This window comes from Antechinus flavipes, chromosome 3, assembly GCF_016432865.1.
Source record: "Antechinus flavipes isolate AdamAnt ecotype Samford, QLD, Australia chromosome 3, AdamAnt_v2, whole genome shotgun sequence".
Taxonomy (NCBI): domain Eukaryota; kingdom Metazoa; phylum Chordata; class Mammalia; order Dasyuromorphia; family Dasyuridae; genus Antechinus; species Antechinus flavipes.
This window is the reverse complement of record NC_067400.1, coordinates 612,283,491-612,298,903: the sequence shown is the minus strand read 5'-3', so window position 1 is coordinate 612,298,903 and position 15,413 is coordinate 612,283,491. Positions and strand designations below refer to the sequence as shown.

The window sequence follows — 15,413 nt, the reverse complement described above, 5'->3', positions numbered from 1 at the left end:
GTTCTATGTGTATCTTGGCAGGTAGACTCCTCTGTGCTTTGTATTATATATTTTTTATTTTAAGTAGAATTTCTGTCTTTTTCTAGATTTTGTTGTTAACATACATAAATACTAATGACTTGTGCAAATTTATTTTATTACTTGCAACTTTGTTGAAGTTGTTAATTATTTTGACTGATTCTTAAGTTAATTCTTTAGAGTTCTATAAGTAAACTATCTTATCTGCAAAAAATGATAGTTTTGTTTATTTCTCACCCATGTTTATTCCTTCAGTTTCTGTTCCTTATTGCTTTAGTTAGGATTTCTGGTACAATACTGAATAGTAATAGTGATTATGGACATGCTTGCTTCACTCTGTATTGAGAAAGCTTCTAGCTTATCCCTGTTACAGATCATGATTGCTCTTGATTATAGATCAAATTATGCTATTTATCAATATAAGGAAAGCTCTATTTATTCCTTTACTTCCTGGCATTTTCAAGAGGAATAGGTATTTTTTTGGAAACCGTTTTCTGCATATATTGAAATAATCATATGATTTTTGTTGTTTTTAACAAATATAGCCAATTATATTTATATTGTCCCAATACTGAATCAGCCCTGCATTCCTGATATAAATCCAGCCTGTTTGTACTGTGTGATTTTTGTGATATGTTACTGGAATCTTTTTGCTGATATTTTATTTAGTATAATTTTATAAATTAGGGAAATTGATCTGTAGTTGGATTTTTTTTTTTTCTGTTTTAACTTTCTCTGGTTTAGGAACAAAAGCATATTTGTGCCATAGAAGGAATTTGACAACATGCCTTCTTCTTTACCTTTTTTTTTTAAAATAATTTATATTGTAGTGGAATTGATTGTTTTTTAAATGTTTGTTAGACTTGTAAATGCATCTGGTCTTGGATTTTTTTTTTACAAGTTCATTTATGACTTGTTCCTTTTCTTTTCCTAAATATATATATATATATATATATATAATATATATATATATATATATATATATAATATATATATATATATATATATATATATATATAAAATTTTCTGTTTTATTGATTTGGGCAATTTATCTTTTGAAATATATATCTATTTCATTTAGATTTTTAGTTTTATTGGCACATAGTTGGGCAAAATATTTCCTAATAATTGATTTTATTTTTTTCTTCATTGGTTGTGAATTGAGCTTTTTACTTTTTATGCTGGTAATATGATTTTCTTGTGATTTTTTAAAAATCAAATTAGCTAATGGTATACTATGTACATGCATATACAAATGTACACATATGTATCAATGTGTGTATCAATACATACACATATACACACATATATACATATATACAGACAGACACACACACAGACATACATCACCTAGGTGGTGCAGTGGATAGAGTGCAAGGCCTGAAATCAGCAAAACAATCTGACCTCAGACACTTATGAGCTGTGTGATCCTGAGCAACTTACTTTACCCAGTTTGCCTCAGTTCCTCATTTACAAAATGAGCTGGAGAAGGAAATGGCAAACCACTCCAATACCTTTGCCAAAAAAACCCAAATTGAGTCACAAAGAGTTAGACAAGACTGAACAACAACACCCACATCTACCCCCCACACAATAATTTCTTGTTTTATTTCTTAATTCTTTTTTAACTTTCAATTTTGTTAATCTTTTCTTTAATTTTTGGGATCACTATATTGGTGTTTATTTAGGAGTTTTTAATGTGCTGTTTTTTTAATTTTTTTAAGTTGCATGTCTAACTCTTTGATCTGTTCTTTCTTTTGTTGATTAAAATTAGAGACAGAAAATTTCTTTTTATTACAGCTTTGGCTGCATCCCTTAAATTTTGGAATGTTATCTCATTGTTATCATTATCTTTAATGAAATTATTCATTATTTCTATAATTTGTTTTTTGACCGACCCATTCTTTATTATTAACTTAATTAGTTTCCAATTAATTTTTAATCTTTGCTTCACAGGCCCTTTATTGAAAATAATATTTATTTCATTATTGTCAGGAAAAGATGCATTTTACATTTCTGTTTTTCTGCATTTGTTTTGTGAAAATGTTATGTCTTAGTCCATGTTGAATGTATATTCTTTTTAATAGGTATATTCCATCCAGTTCCCATTCAATATTCTCTAGAGCTCTGTTATACCTCTTTTCTGAAAATCTAATTTCTTTCTTGTTTATCTTTTAGTTGAATTTATCAAGGTCTGAGAATAGTAAATTGATGTGCTCCCCACTATTATGATTTTACTGTATATTTCTTCCTGTAACATATTTAAGTTTTCCTTTAAGAATTTAGACACCATGTCATTTGTCAAAAATAACATATTTTAAATATTTCTTTTGGATCATTGTGATGGTACCTTTTTAGTAAAATGTAGTTTTAACGATTATTTTGTTAAAATTAGGTCTATTTGAAACTATTACCACTCACATGAAAGAGTGTTCCAAATCTCTATTGATCAGAGAAATGCAAATTAAGACAACTCTGAGATATCACTACACACCTGTCAGATTGGCTAAGATGACAGGAAAAAATAATGATGAATGTTGGAGGGGATGCGGGAAAACGGGGACACTGATGCATTGTTGGTGGAGTTGTGAACGAATCCAACCATTCTGGAGAGCAATCTGGAATTATGCCCAAAAAGTTATCAAACTGTGCATACCCTTTGATCCAGCAGTGTTTCTATTGGGCTTATATCCCAAAGAGATACTAAAAAAGGGAAAGGGACCTGTATGTGCCAAAATATTTGTAGCAGCCCTGTTTGTAGTGGCTAGAAACTGGAAAATGAATGGATGCCCATCAATTGGAGAATGGCTGGGTAAATTGTGGTATATAAATGTTATGGAATATTATTGTTCTGTAAGAAATGACCAGCAGGATGAATACAGAGAGGCTTGGAGAGACCTACATGGACTGATGCTAAGTGACATGAGCAGAACCAGGAGATCATTATACACTTCGACAACGATATTGTATGAGGATGTATTCTGATGGAAATGGATTTCTATGACAAAGAGACCTGAGTTTCAATGGATAAATGATGGACAGAAACAACTACACCCAAAGAAAGAACACTGGGAAACGAATGTGAACTATTTGCATTTTTGATTTTCTTCCTGAGTTATTTTTACCTTCTGAATCCAATTCTCCCTGTGCAACAGGAAAACTGTTCGGTTCTGCAAATATGTATTGTATCTAGGATATACTGCAACATATTTAACATATATAGGACTGCTTGCCATCTTGGGAGGGTGGTGGAGGGAGGGAGGGGAAAAAACGAAACATAAGCGAGTGCAAGGGATAATGTTGTAAAAAATTACCCTGGCATGGATTCTGTCAATACAAAGTTATTATTAAATAAAATAAAATTAAAATTAAAAAAAAATTAGGTCTATTTTTGCATCGCCTGAAATCATGATTACTATCTCTGCTTTTTTTAAAATTTCAGTTGAAGGGAATGGCAGTGAGCATTTGTATAGCACTCATTATACATTAGACGTTATATTAAACACCTTACAAATATCATACCATTTGATCTTCATAACAACCCTGGGAGTTAGATGCTAGTATCTTCATTTCACAGTGAAAGAAACTCAGGCACATAGCTAGTAATCATCTGAAACTGAATTTGAACTCAGGTCTTTCTAACTCCACATATGGTGTTCTAGCCACTGCACCATCTATCTAGTTGCCTCAAGAGACATTGGGATATAGAAGAAAGAACCTTGGATTGAATACAGGATGCAGCCTTTACCACCAGTGTGACCTTGTCCAAGTCACCTCAGAGGGCTGGAAGATTTGGGATTTCCTGTCTATGGATAATAGCATTGTTCCAAAAAAAGGCTGTGTCTAAGGGTAGCAGCTGCATGAAAACTACTTTATAAGGTGGGCAAAATGATGAGGACCCCATAGAGAGGAGAGCGATACTTCCACAGCCAAGCAAATTCATCCTTTTTTTTTTTTTTTTTTTTTTGTGATCTCTCTAAGCCTAAAGTGACTTTCACCTTGGCTTTATATTTCCTTTTGGGATGTGTCACAGACTTTGGGGGATATGTTTTATACCAGCCTTTATTGTTCTACCACTTAGATAATTACTGTTTTCTAAAAACAAAATAAGTCTAATTGGTTAATTGACATCAACCAATAATGGAGGAAGAATACTAATACAATGCAATACAAAAAACATTTACTAAGTGCCTAATATGTAGCAGGCACTGTACCAAGCATCAGGAACATAAATAACAAGAAGTAAGGCAGTCCTTGTCCTCAAAGAGTTTACAGTCTAATGGGGGAAGACAGTGTGCAAAAGGAAGCTGAGAGCCCTCTTTCAAGGAGGACTTTTTGCTCCACTCTCCAGCCCGCCAATCAGAGGCAAGTGAGGAGACTGAAGAAATATTATAAACCAAAGCTGAAACATTGTCCAAGATGTGATGATGATGAACTTATAGGGAATTTAGGGGGGAAGGTGAGGGTCAAGGTGAAGTGTGATAATGGTGGAGTCTAAACCAACTGGAATAGTAGAAGGGAAATTGTTGTTTGTCCTTTCTTCTCAAAGAGGATCATGGCATAGGGACATGATGTGCAAGTGAAGTACGTTAAAATGATGAAGACCTGTACAAAATTACCAATCTCATGTTCTCCTCTGATCCAATGACCAGATATAGAGCAGGATGACTGGACGTGGTCCCAGATGCAGCATCTGATGTCAGTAACAAGTATCAGTTTTAAATAAACCCTATTGGAGGCTCATGAGCAACAACTGCATTAAAAAGATGCCCCCAGTCCCTCTAGATTTTCCCTAGAATCCAAGAAGTAGTCAGTCACCCTCCAAGGACCCAACCTATTCCAGAGTGTGAAATATACAAGCAATTGCAAGGAGACCCTCTGGCTGATACTTTCACCACTGGCCAAAGAACTCTCAGGTGAAAGCAATTTCTGACTCATGTTTATAGTCATCATAAAATTAAAAAGATCAAGAAAGGACACAATGATAAAAAGGACAAAAACTCATCACTTTCAGCTATGGTCTTGTAATAGTCCCCCAAAAAGGGAACAACAGTAACATGGTCACAATCCACAGTTAAAGTTTCACACGGTTACTTATTGGTTCTGACTTTCTCAAGAAGCTAAGGGCAATTCTCAAAACTTATTCTTGTGAAACTCATTCTTGACTCTTTTCATTCCTAGAAAATTATTGACTTTTAACTCTTACAACACCAAGGATTACTAAGGTCCTTTCTCACTCTAGAGCTATGATTTCTAGTCAATCAAGCTGCCTTTCTTCCTGAGCTGACCATTTCTCCTCTCATAGTCTGACCTCGGATCAGTCCATAAATTCATAGCTTTGACTATAAATCCTTTTGTTGACAAAGTGATACCTCTTCTTTTTGGTATGGTACTTTTTTCTCAGTCTTAAACCAATGAGTTATTCCATGTTTGGTTCTAATTGTTGCTTTTTAGCTCAATAGTATACAAGTTTCATAGGAGACAAGTAAGATGACCTAGCATTTTCATTTTTTTGAGGATTTGCCACATTTTATTTATATCATTTGCTGGAATATGGAGAAAACAAAGAGTTCCAGAAAAAAAATCTACTTTTGCTTCACTGATTATATTTAAGTTTTTGACTGTGGGATCACAATAAAATGTGGCATTTTGGTCTCTAGTTCCTCTACCTCTTCAAAAACCAACCAGCTCTTCTGGTAATTCTCAGTTCACATATTGCTGATGTTGGTTTGCAGAATCTTAAGCATAATCTTGCTTACGTGTGTAATGAGTTCAGCTGCTTGATAATTTGAACATTTCTTGTCATTGCTCTTCTTTACGACTGGGGATAAATGGATCTTTTTCAATCCAGCGGCCACTGTTAAGTTTTCCAAATTTCCTGGCATATAGAGTATAGCACTTTAACATCATCTTTTAAGGTTTTAAATAGCTCAACTGGAGTTCCATCACCTCCACTAGCCTTATTGTTAGCATTGTTTCCCGAGACTCATTTTACTTCCTCTCCACGGTGTCTGGTTTAGATCAGTAACCATACCATGTGGTCATTAATGATGTTAAATCTTTCTTCCTTTTTTTTTCTTTTGTTATTCTTTCCACGGCTCCTTAATCTCTTTTGCTTTTGTTAGGTCTCTACCATTTTTATCTTTTATCATCTCCATTTTTGGATGAAATGTTTTCTTAGTATCTTTAATTTTCTTGGAGAGATTGCTTCTTTCCCATTCTGTTGTTTTCTCCTATTTCTTTGTATTGCTCACTTAAGAAAGCCTTTTTCTTTCTCCTTGCTATTTCTTGGAATTCCACATCCATTGGGTGCATTCATATAGCTCCCTCCTTTCCCTTTTCTTCTTTACTTGGTGATTTGTAAAACCTCATATCTTTTATTTCTTGACAGTCCCTATGGTCCTTGCACTTAGAGTAGAAGTTCAATAAATATTTGTTGATTTAATTTGGACTGCTTTCTTCAAACCTCTACACCAGTTTCTGTTCTGCCAATTTCCAGATCAGAAACTTGTTTTCTCCATGGGAGTTTCCCTGATCAAAATCAGGAAAATGAGAGATGAGTTCAGCTTTACATACAGCGAAGGAGCTGGAATAGATAATCGACTATAAAAATTATATAATTTTCTTATTCTATTTAAGAATTTACATATCCTGTACTTCGAGTTGTGCTGAAGCCACCAGCTCCTTAGCTTGAGAAACCGATTGTTAAATTTTCACTGTGAGCATTTACACCCTTTGGAAATTGGCAAGCACTATAAATTGAGGCTGACTTTGTTGTTTTGTTGATTCTTGAGATTTGAGAAAGTGGTGAAGAAAATGTTAAGAATGCAGATTTAACTCATAAATGTTTCATGGATACATCCACTATCACTTCCTCTTCTCCCTCTCCTTTTTTCCCTCACCCCCTCCACCCAGAAGCCGGTTGTTATACACTTACCGGCAGATTCCTTCCTGTTCTCCCCAATGCCTAGACATTTAATATAAAAATATTCATTACATGCCTTGGTCTCTATGACATCTAATCTAGAATGTAATCGATAGTGATTATTCAATTCATAATAGCTATTTAAAATTGATTATTCTTTTTCCTTCTCCATTTTTTCTTCTATGTTGATCACTCAGATAAAGCACTTACTCTATAGTGTCAGTAGTAATCTCTACCTTTTTTATATTAAATGTGATTTCATTGAACTTATATTTGTACCTCTCCGATGGAAATGACCATACCTACATTATATAAATAAGTGCTTGGCTTGGTCCCAGAAAGATGCATGAGAAGGCACCTCTTCCATTCTTTTGTAGAGGCAGGGGTCCAGAGGTAGGGTATGTTGTATATGACATAAAGATTTTTAAAAATTTGTTGATTGGTTTTGCAGAACATTTTTGTTCTAAATACTCTCTCTTATTCTTTCACACTCACAAAAAAACACTTCCCTTCAAGGACATTAGCAGTCTTTCAAAACTGATAAATTTTGTGCAAGTAAACCATGTTTCTTTAAAAAAAAAAAAAAAAAAAGACTTATGTACTTGCCTAAGCTCAAGAATATTAAAAATCCAGCAGGTAAAGCCAGTACTAGAGTAGAAATACAAGCCATGTACTATTACGGCAACAACCATAGATTACAGTTAAGAATCCTCGGTAACAACAAAATGGATAATCAAAGATTGCAGCGAGTCAAGTATTTCACTGAGCAAAGTGCATCCTTATTCAGTGTTGCCATTCAGTTTTCTAGCTTAAAACACTGGCTCCATTCCTGAATGAAAAATAAAAGGAATGAGAGGTGCAGGAGGGTTTCAAAGGTGGAATCATTTTTATTAGACTTACAGGGCAAAGGGAGATGTCTGGGATGAAGCAGATCCCAGATTCGTCCCCCAAGTTTCAGAGTGGTGTAAATATTGAAAATCAGGGTTTCATTATGGGGGTGTTGGTCCAGGTCCTGCATATTTGGAATGTCAGTGTGCATCAGGAATCATACTCCTCATTCCCTTCAACTGGAAAAAGGAAGAAGAAAAATGTTCAAATGGGGATCCATGTGTCCCAGGGAACTGCAGGTCTCGGGGAGGAAACTGAGGTCCAGATAGGGAATCAGTGAGAATGAACACTTCACAAAAATTTCAAGTTCGGGGTCTAAGGTCCCATTCTTTATATTTCATTAGCCACGTTCCCATTTGTCCACATATGATAGCAGGAGGCAATCACTCCTCAACCTTCTCCTGCATCTATCCCAATTGTCTCTCTTCCTCCTTACTCCCTCTAAACTTTTTTGGACCTTCTCAACACCCCCCAGCTTCTTACCTTGGGGAGGGCTTCCCAATTGAGGAAGGGGAGTTTTTCTTTAATAGCCTAGAAGGAGAGAAGAAAGATACGATCCAAAAGTCTGAGGGTATTATGGGAGCAGTAAGAATGAGTGTGGCTGAAGGATCATCCCTTTAGTAATTCATATTCACATCCAGCTTTATATAAATTAAATTATTATCCTACTTAATACTGAACATATGCCAGTGGTGGTCTAGGGAAAAGAACAAAGGAGACCCAGATTCTAGTCTTGATCATTGCCAACAGAGGCAAGATGATCCCAAGGAATGACCAGCAGCTCTAGACCCGTGGTTCAAATGCTGTCTCTGATATTTGTGGGACCCTAAACAAGGCAAGTAATTTCCCTGGAGATGATCTCAGGGGGCATTTCCAACTCTAAATTTGAGGTCTTGGTATTTGTGTATTTCCAGGTTACACCAATTGTCTCAGTGATGAAGTTGACTTTTCTCATCAAGTGAGGTAGCCAGGTGGGAGGATCCCTGAGGTCTCTCTGATCTCGAGAATTCTGGGATTCTATGAATGAATCTAATGTGTGGCTTTCTCCCCCCTCCCCCCTTCCCCTCATCCCCACAATTGGTAGGAGTTCTGTAGGGTAATTTGCTGGACAGAATCTGCCAGGATATGTTGTAGAATGATAATAATGATTTTTAAAGTTATTTTTCCTATTGCATGTCCCAGAACATGGGAGAATCTCTGTGAGCTGGGCTCACCTTGAGAGGGGGCAAGAGGGCAAAGCACTTACTTACCTCAAAGAGAGCATGCCAGTTTAGGAATTCCTTGCTCTGAAAGGCCTGTAAGGAGAGGGATAGAAGGAACAAGTGAAGTATGAGGGAGAGATGGGATTCATGACCTATCCCAGCACTTGCCCTGAAGAAGGACATTTTTTTTCCCTGAGGTAATTGGGATTAAGTGATTTGCCCAGGGTCACACAGCTAGGACATATTAAGTGTCTGAGGCTGGATTTGCACTCAGGTCCTCCTGACTTCAGGGCCTGTTCTCTATCCACTGTACCATCTAGATGCCCCAGATGGAGATTTTTTCAAAGGGTTTGGAAGGAAGTTGAGATCATTCCCCAAAGTATTGTAAACTCTCAACAAAGTGATCCAATTTTTGAGCCGGGGAGAGGAGCTCATTAATTAATATGGATATAGGATCTTGCCTATTTTGTAAGAAAACAGAGTGACAAAAACTCATACTTACAGACCGCCACCTGTCCACATTCAGGAACTGTGTGTCTGTGTTCTAGGTAAAAAAAAATAGAGGTATTAAGACAATCGGAAGAAGGTTCAAAGGCATTCGAAGGGCAAGTGCAAGAAATAAGGAGAAGAAACGAGGTTGCTTACCTCAGAACTCTCTACATAATTAGACTCAGTGGTCCATCCCTAGGAAGTGGAGAAGAGAGAGGGAAAAAAAGACAAATTATCATCATTTTTCTTTGCCAATGGATTTTCTCCCTGACCTGAATAATAGTTTGATTTTGCCATCCTCGAGTCATCTCTCCTGAACTTTAGTTATCTTCTCTGGGGAAGGGGAGTGGGAATGGAAGGGAGGGGAAGATGGGGTGTTGGTAAGTAGCAAGAATGGGCCCCAAAGGGAATTTGAGAGTTATGTCTTCCTCACTTTTCACTGTCCAGTCTAGTCCTTGGTAAAAATTGTCTTTGAAGAACATGAACACTGAATATGGAGAAAAGAGAAATCTTCAGGAGAAAAGCTAGATTCATCTTATTCAACAGATAAAGTTCAGAATTGAAGTCTCACTTTTCCCAACTAGGACCGCCATGTTTCTGATTTCCACAAGATGGCACATTGGGCTTGGAGGTAGCAAGACTTGAGTTCAAATCCTTCCTTCCCCAGATGCTGACTGTGTGATCATAGAAAAATCACTCAACTCTCATTCTATGAAAAATGAGGAGGTTCGACTCTGACTTCTGAGTCAAGCCCTTCCAGTGCTAAGTCTATAACCCTGTTCCTCATATATCTCTATTCCTTCATGGTTGCTTTCCATTTCTCCTTAATGGCACCAACCTGTTCTCTTTAAACTCCAGTTTTCCCCTTTCCCATCATGCATTGTACACTTGAGATTTCCATGATCCGGGGTCTTGTACCCTCTAGAGACAAGATAGAACCTCACTACCCTTTTCCTTGACAAAGGCAACATTAAACAGCCATGGTTACTATCTAGAAAAACATGTGTTTATGCAAATATATGTATATATATATATATGTATATATATATATATACACACACACATATATGTATATATGTGTGTGTTTGTGTATGTGTGTATATGAAACACACACATACACACACACACCGATGGTGTCGATGTCATGAAGAGCCTACGATTAGGGACAGCCATAGAGGACCCAAAAATTGTCCCTAATCTTGGCTCTCCATGACATCTACACTTCAAAATGAAGGGCTACAGGGATGAAAGTGGTCGCATATTGGAGTTAGGAGCTCAGACATTCAATCAATCTCGGCTCGCTTTCCTCCCAGACAGCCAGTCCTCCCTCCCAGGAATAGAGGCATTCTCTCTCCCTTCCTATCCCCAAGCCTTTCCAGCCACTAGTTCTCATTTAGCCTCTGAATTATCATGATAAGAAATGAAGGAGTATGAGTACCAACTTCCCTCCCCCAAGAAGAGAAAGCACTGGGGCTCATAGAGAGGGTACCAACAAATAACTGTGTACCTACCTGAGATTCTCCTAGGGCAGCCCCCTGGGCAGAGTGGAGAGCCAGGAGAGAGAGCAGAACGATGACAAAAAGGACAGGGACCTTCATGATGACTGGTTTGGGGTGCTCTGAGGCGGGGCCCCAGCCCTTGTCCTTTATATCCCCCAGGAGGTGAACGTGTAGAGAACTAGGGCTCCCACCCCACTGACTCATACCTACATCCCACCACCCATCCCTTGGGCTCAGGGAGGGGGTACCATGCTGTTTCCCATTTGAAAATGATTTCACAACTCCAGCTCTGCCCCAGGCACTGGGAAGGTAGGGCATCAATAGAGTTGTTCACAGACTTGGGGATGGGATAAAGACAGGGCAAACCTGTTATTCACAGGGATCAGTATTAGGACTCAATTATCCTACCCCCTAGTCCTTGACTTCCTCCACCCAATTCTCTCATTTCCTTCCCACGATGCAAATGTCCTATCCCCCCGGTCCTTAGATATTTTCCTCTTAATTAATATTCAGTTTATCTCAGTGCCAAGTTCTAAGTCATTCTCACTTAGCAGCTGAAGCTAAATGGAGTTCAGAGAATCCAGGTTAAAAATCCTCCTCTGCCCTTTATTACCCGTGTGACAACTTCTCTGGATTTGTTTCCTCCTCTGTAAAACAACAGAATTGTTGATTGACCAACTAACCTTTAAGAAACACCTACTAAGTGCCAGGCATTGTACTAAGCATTAGAGATCCAGTCCTTGCTAATGGGAGAGGCAGGACCAGGGAAGGCTTCCTGCAGAAGGAGAGGCCTCAGCTGGGCCTTGAGGGGAGACAAGAGGCAGAGATGAGAAGAGCAGGGATTCTAGTTTAACTCAACAGAAATATTCCAAGTTGGTAGATGGAGTGTCTCATGTGAGGAAGAGCCAGGAGGCCAAGGTCACCACATCTAATCAGGAAGGTGTCAGATTATTAAAAATTGTGAAAGCTTCTGTATCTCCTAATCCTGGAGGTAATAGGGAGCCACTGAAGTTTATTGAGTGGGAGTGGCAGGGTCTCAGGCCTGCCCTTTTACCAAGATCAACTTGACAGCTGAGTTGAAAACAGATTGAAGTGGGGAGAGGCTTGGGACAGACAGTCCCCCCCTTGCAGCAGCTACTGCAATAACCCAACGGGGGCAGGGAAGAGAAGGGGGTATATGTAAGAGAGGGAAGAATTGACAGAATTTGGCAATTATTGGATTATGGGGGTGAGAGGAGGTTGGTTAAAAAAAATAATAATAATTGCAGGGTGACTGGATTACGAATCTGGCAAGTTGTTAGTGTCCTTGACATAGGTTTTTTGGGGGGAGGCAATAGGAATGGGAGGAAAACATAACATGTTGAGTTTGAGATATCTTTTCAACCTAATAGGCATTTGGAGACATGGGTTTGGAAGTCAAGAGAGAAGTTAAGTAGATCTGACGGTCATCTCCACAGAGATGGTGATTGAAACCAAAGGAAACTGATGAGATCACCCAGATTGGACTCTCCCTCCATAGCCTTTTCTTTCCCAAGATACAAATATTCTTCTTTTCACCTTAGAATCATTCAGGACCTTAGTGGACAATTATCATCTTGCACTTAGATTGGTCAGTTGTTGTCATTCGCTTTCTTTGCTAATATTTTATTTAAAATTTTTTGCATCAATATTCATTATGGAGATTGGCCTGCAATTTTCTTTCTCTGTTTTGGTGCTTCCTGGTTTAAATATCAGTACATTGTCCTTCACTTTCAAAGAGGAGCAAAATGACATCACTTGAGTTACAGTGTGTCCAGTGGCAAATCAGACCAATATGAGCTTAAAAGGCTCTGCCACAGGTCAGGCACAAAGAAATCCTGTGAATTTTGGGGGTGGCTTCTCTAACTTTGTACATTTTGTATTTCTTCTGAGCTAATTCAGTTCTGCTTTGCTCATGGAGCACATCTTCTCTGATAAGGACACGCCATGCTGGGCGGTCCTGTGTCAGCATTTCCCATCAATTCTAAAGTTTCTGAAAGTGACCTTGAGAGTATCCTTGTATCACTTCTTCTGACCATCTTGTGAGTGTTCCTATATGAGTTCTTCATAAAAATATTTCTGGCAAGCATACACTTGACATTTGAATAATGTCTCCAGACCAACAGAGCTGTACCCTCTGCACTAGAATTGGAACACTTGGCAGTTTAGTTCAAAAGAGGACCTCAATGTCTGGTACCTGATCCTGCCAGGTGATCTTCAGAATCTTCCCAAGACAATTCAAAGGGAAGCCATTCAGTTTCTCAGCACGTGGTGGTACCGTGCCCAGGTTTTACAGACATACATCAAGGAAGTCAGAAAACAGCTCTATAGACTTTCAGTTTGGTGGTCAGTTTAATATTGGGCTTCAAGATAAAGAATAGGGGCATATAAAATACAGAAAGAAAGAAAGATCAAACGAGGGGCACCCATCTAGAGAGGAACAAGGCCTCTTAAACTCTAGTAGACATCTCTATTTAGGTAACCCACTTCCTTCCCGCCCCCAACTGAGGTCAGTCTTTAATAGATGATAAAACATCATTCCTAATCAAGCAGCCACCTCCATAGAAAGGCTAGTATGGTTTAACTGGTTACAAGCATAACTGGGAGGTGCAAGAAAATGCAATGACTGCTTGCAGAGCCAACCACGACCTTATCTGAGAAACCGGCTCTTCAGCCTGCACTCTGATGCAACTGGAAACCCTGTACGGATATTTTACTAGGTGGGGGAATCTTTGAAGTTTGTCTTGGTTGAACCCCAATTGTAATTTAAGAGACATCGCTCCTCATCTCAGGCTCCGAGATCCAGTTAAACTGGCCTCTCTCTGGTTCTCCCTTAACCCCCAAAATATAATCCCTCAGAATCCCTCTCCTCAAAGATTCCCTTCTTTCCACCTTTCCTTATCCCCCACCTCAGGGACTTCTCCACCTTGTAGCGAGCTATCTGTTATAGGGAGGGGGAGAAGGGCTGGAACCTGTGATTTTGTTGCTATAGGGAACCTCCTGATAGGGACACTTCCCCTCTCTGTGCAGATCTCCACCTTCTCTGAAATGTATAGTTGTAGGCGGAATTTCTTTCTCTTGTTTATCTGTTCTTGTTTTTATAAAAATTATTTTAGCAACTCAACATCAACACAATCAGTTTCCCTGGTTATCCTGTGAGTTTTTGTGTTTAAAAAGCAGATTCTAGATTCCACAGATTGCTAAAGAGGTCCAGAATGCAAAGTTAGGGTTCTCTGTCCCAGAAGTAGAGGGACTTGCCCAGGATCACACAGTCAGAGGCGGAATTTTTGTGTCGTTTTGTATCTGCCGCCTCCTAGGGATGCAGGGAGCGCTTTATTCTTTGTCTCAGCATCTCCAGGGCCTAGGATGGTACCTGACGAGCAGGTGCACGCTTGCTAAATGCTCCTTACTGATTGGTCCTCCTAAGACCCGAAGCCTCTTGCCTCCTACTTTTCAGCACTGCCCCCAAAGAAACCCCCAGGGATCAGGGATCCATTTGTGCCAGCCTGCTGTGGGCAGCACCTGGGGCAATAGTAACAACTCCCACACATACATCCACACACAGATATACACACAACATACCAACCAAATCATATAGCAACAAGTTCAAATGACTGCACCTCAGTGCTCGTTGTGTAAGAAGATAAAGCCAAGGAATGATTGTGGTGGGTGAGGTTAATCTAGGAAGACTTTCTGGAGGGGGAGGTTTTAATCAGTAATGAATTATTGTTTATTAACAACTAATTAGCACGGGGGCTCCTTTGTCAGTTTCGGGATCAGCTCCAAGAGTTTGGATAAGGAGAGTGGACAAAGAAAAGCCAGAGAACAGGGATTTGGACAATCCCTCAACATCACTCTCAAGTGATTTCTTTTGCATTTTGGAGTTCATTCTCTGGTTACTGTGTTTTTTTTTTTCCTCCCTGAGGCAACTGGGGCTAAGTGACTTTCCAAGAGGTGTTAAGTGTCTGCATCCGGATTTGAACTCAGGTCTTGCCGATTTCGGGACTGGTGCTCGATCCACTGAGACACCTAGCTGCCCCATTGTTTTTTGGCTTTTTTTTTTTTTTTTTTTTTTTTTTTTGCTGAGACAGCAAATTGAGGTTAAGTGACTTGCCCAAGGTCACACAGCTAGGAAGTGTTAAGTGTTTGAGTTCAGATTTGAACTCAGGTCCTCCTGCCTTCAGGGCTGGTGCTCTATCCACTGCACCAATTAGCTGCCCCTTGACTATTGTTTTTTAAGAAATTCACCTTCTTGATTTAGATTTTGTTCCAACTAATGCTAAATGTTAAAATGAAGAAAAAATGAAGTTATTTTTTAAAAATTTAAAAAAATTTTTTAGTGAACATCCTCGGGTGGCAAGGTATGGGAATGTG

General features: G+C 38.7%; 1 protein-coding gene across 1 annotated transcript; it reads right to left on the bottom strand.

The window, feature by feature from the left end:
• Positions 1-7,810: 7,810 nt before the first annotated feature.
• KRTDAP (keratinocyte differentiation associated protein) lies at positions 7,811-11,150 on the bottom strand. The gene is made up of 6 exons (XM_051988985.1): positions 11,034-11,150; positions 9,679-9,717; positions 9,536-9,577; positions 9,082-9,126; positions 8,315-8,362; positions 7,811-8,010 (listed from the first exon to the last, which is right to left on the bottom strand). Exons 1-6 carry the CDS (start codon positions 11,118-11,120, stop codon positions 7,972-7,974), a joined length of 300 nt encoding a protein of 99 aa, XP_051844945.1. The 5' UTR covers positions 11,121-11,150; the 3' UTR covers positions 7,811-7,971.
• Positions 11,151-15,413: the final 4,263 nt, after the last annotated feature.

Bases quoted from the DNA above. Each gene is read 5' to 3' on its own strand.
- KRTDAP (XM_051988985.1), bottom strand. From the start codon at position 11,120: ATGAAGGTCCCTGTCCTTTTTGTCATCGTTCTGCTCTCTCTCCTGGCT. The intron at 9,578-9,678 runs GTAAGCAACCTC...TTTTTTACCTAG, and splicing joins ATTATGTAGAGAGTTCTGAG to AACACAGACACACAGTTCCT. The intron at 9,127-9,535 runs GTAAGTATGAGT...CTCTCCTTACAG, and splicing joins ATGTGGACAGGTGGCGGTCT to GCCTTTCAGAGCAAGGAATT.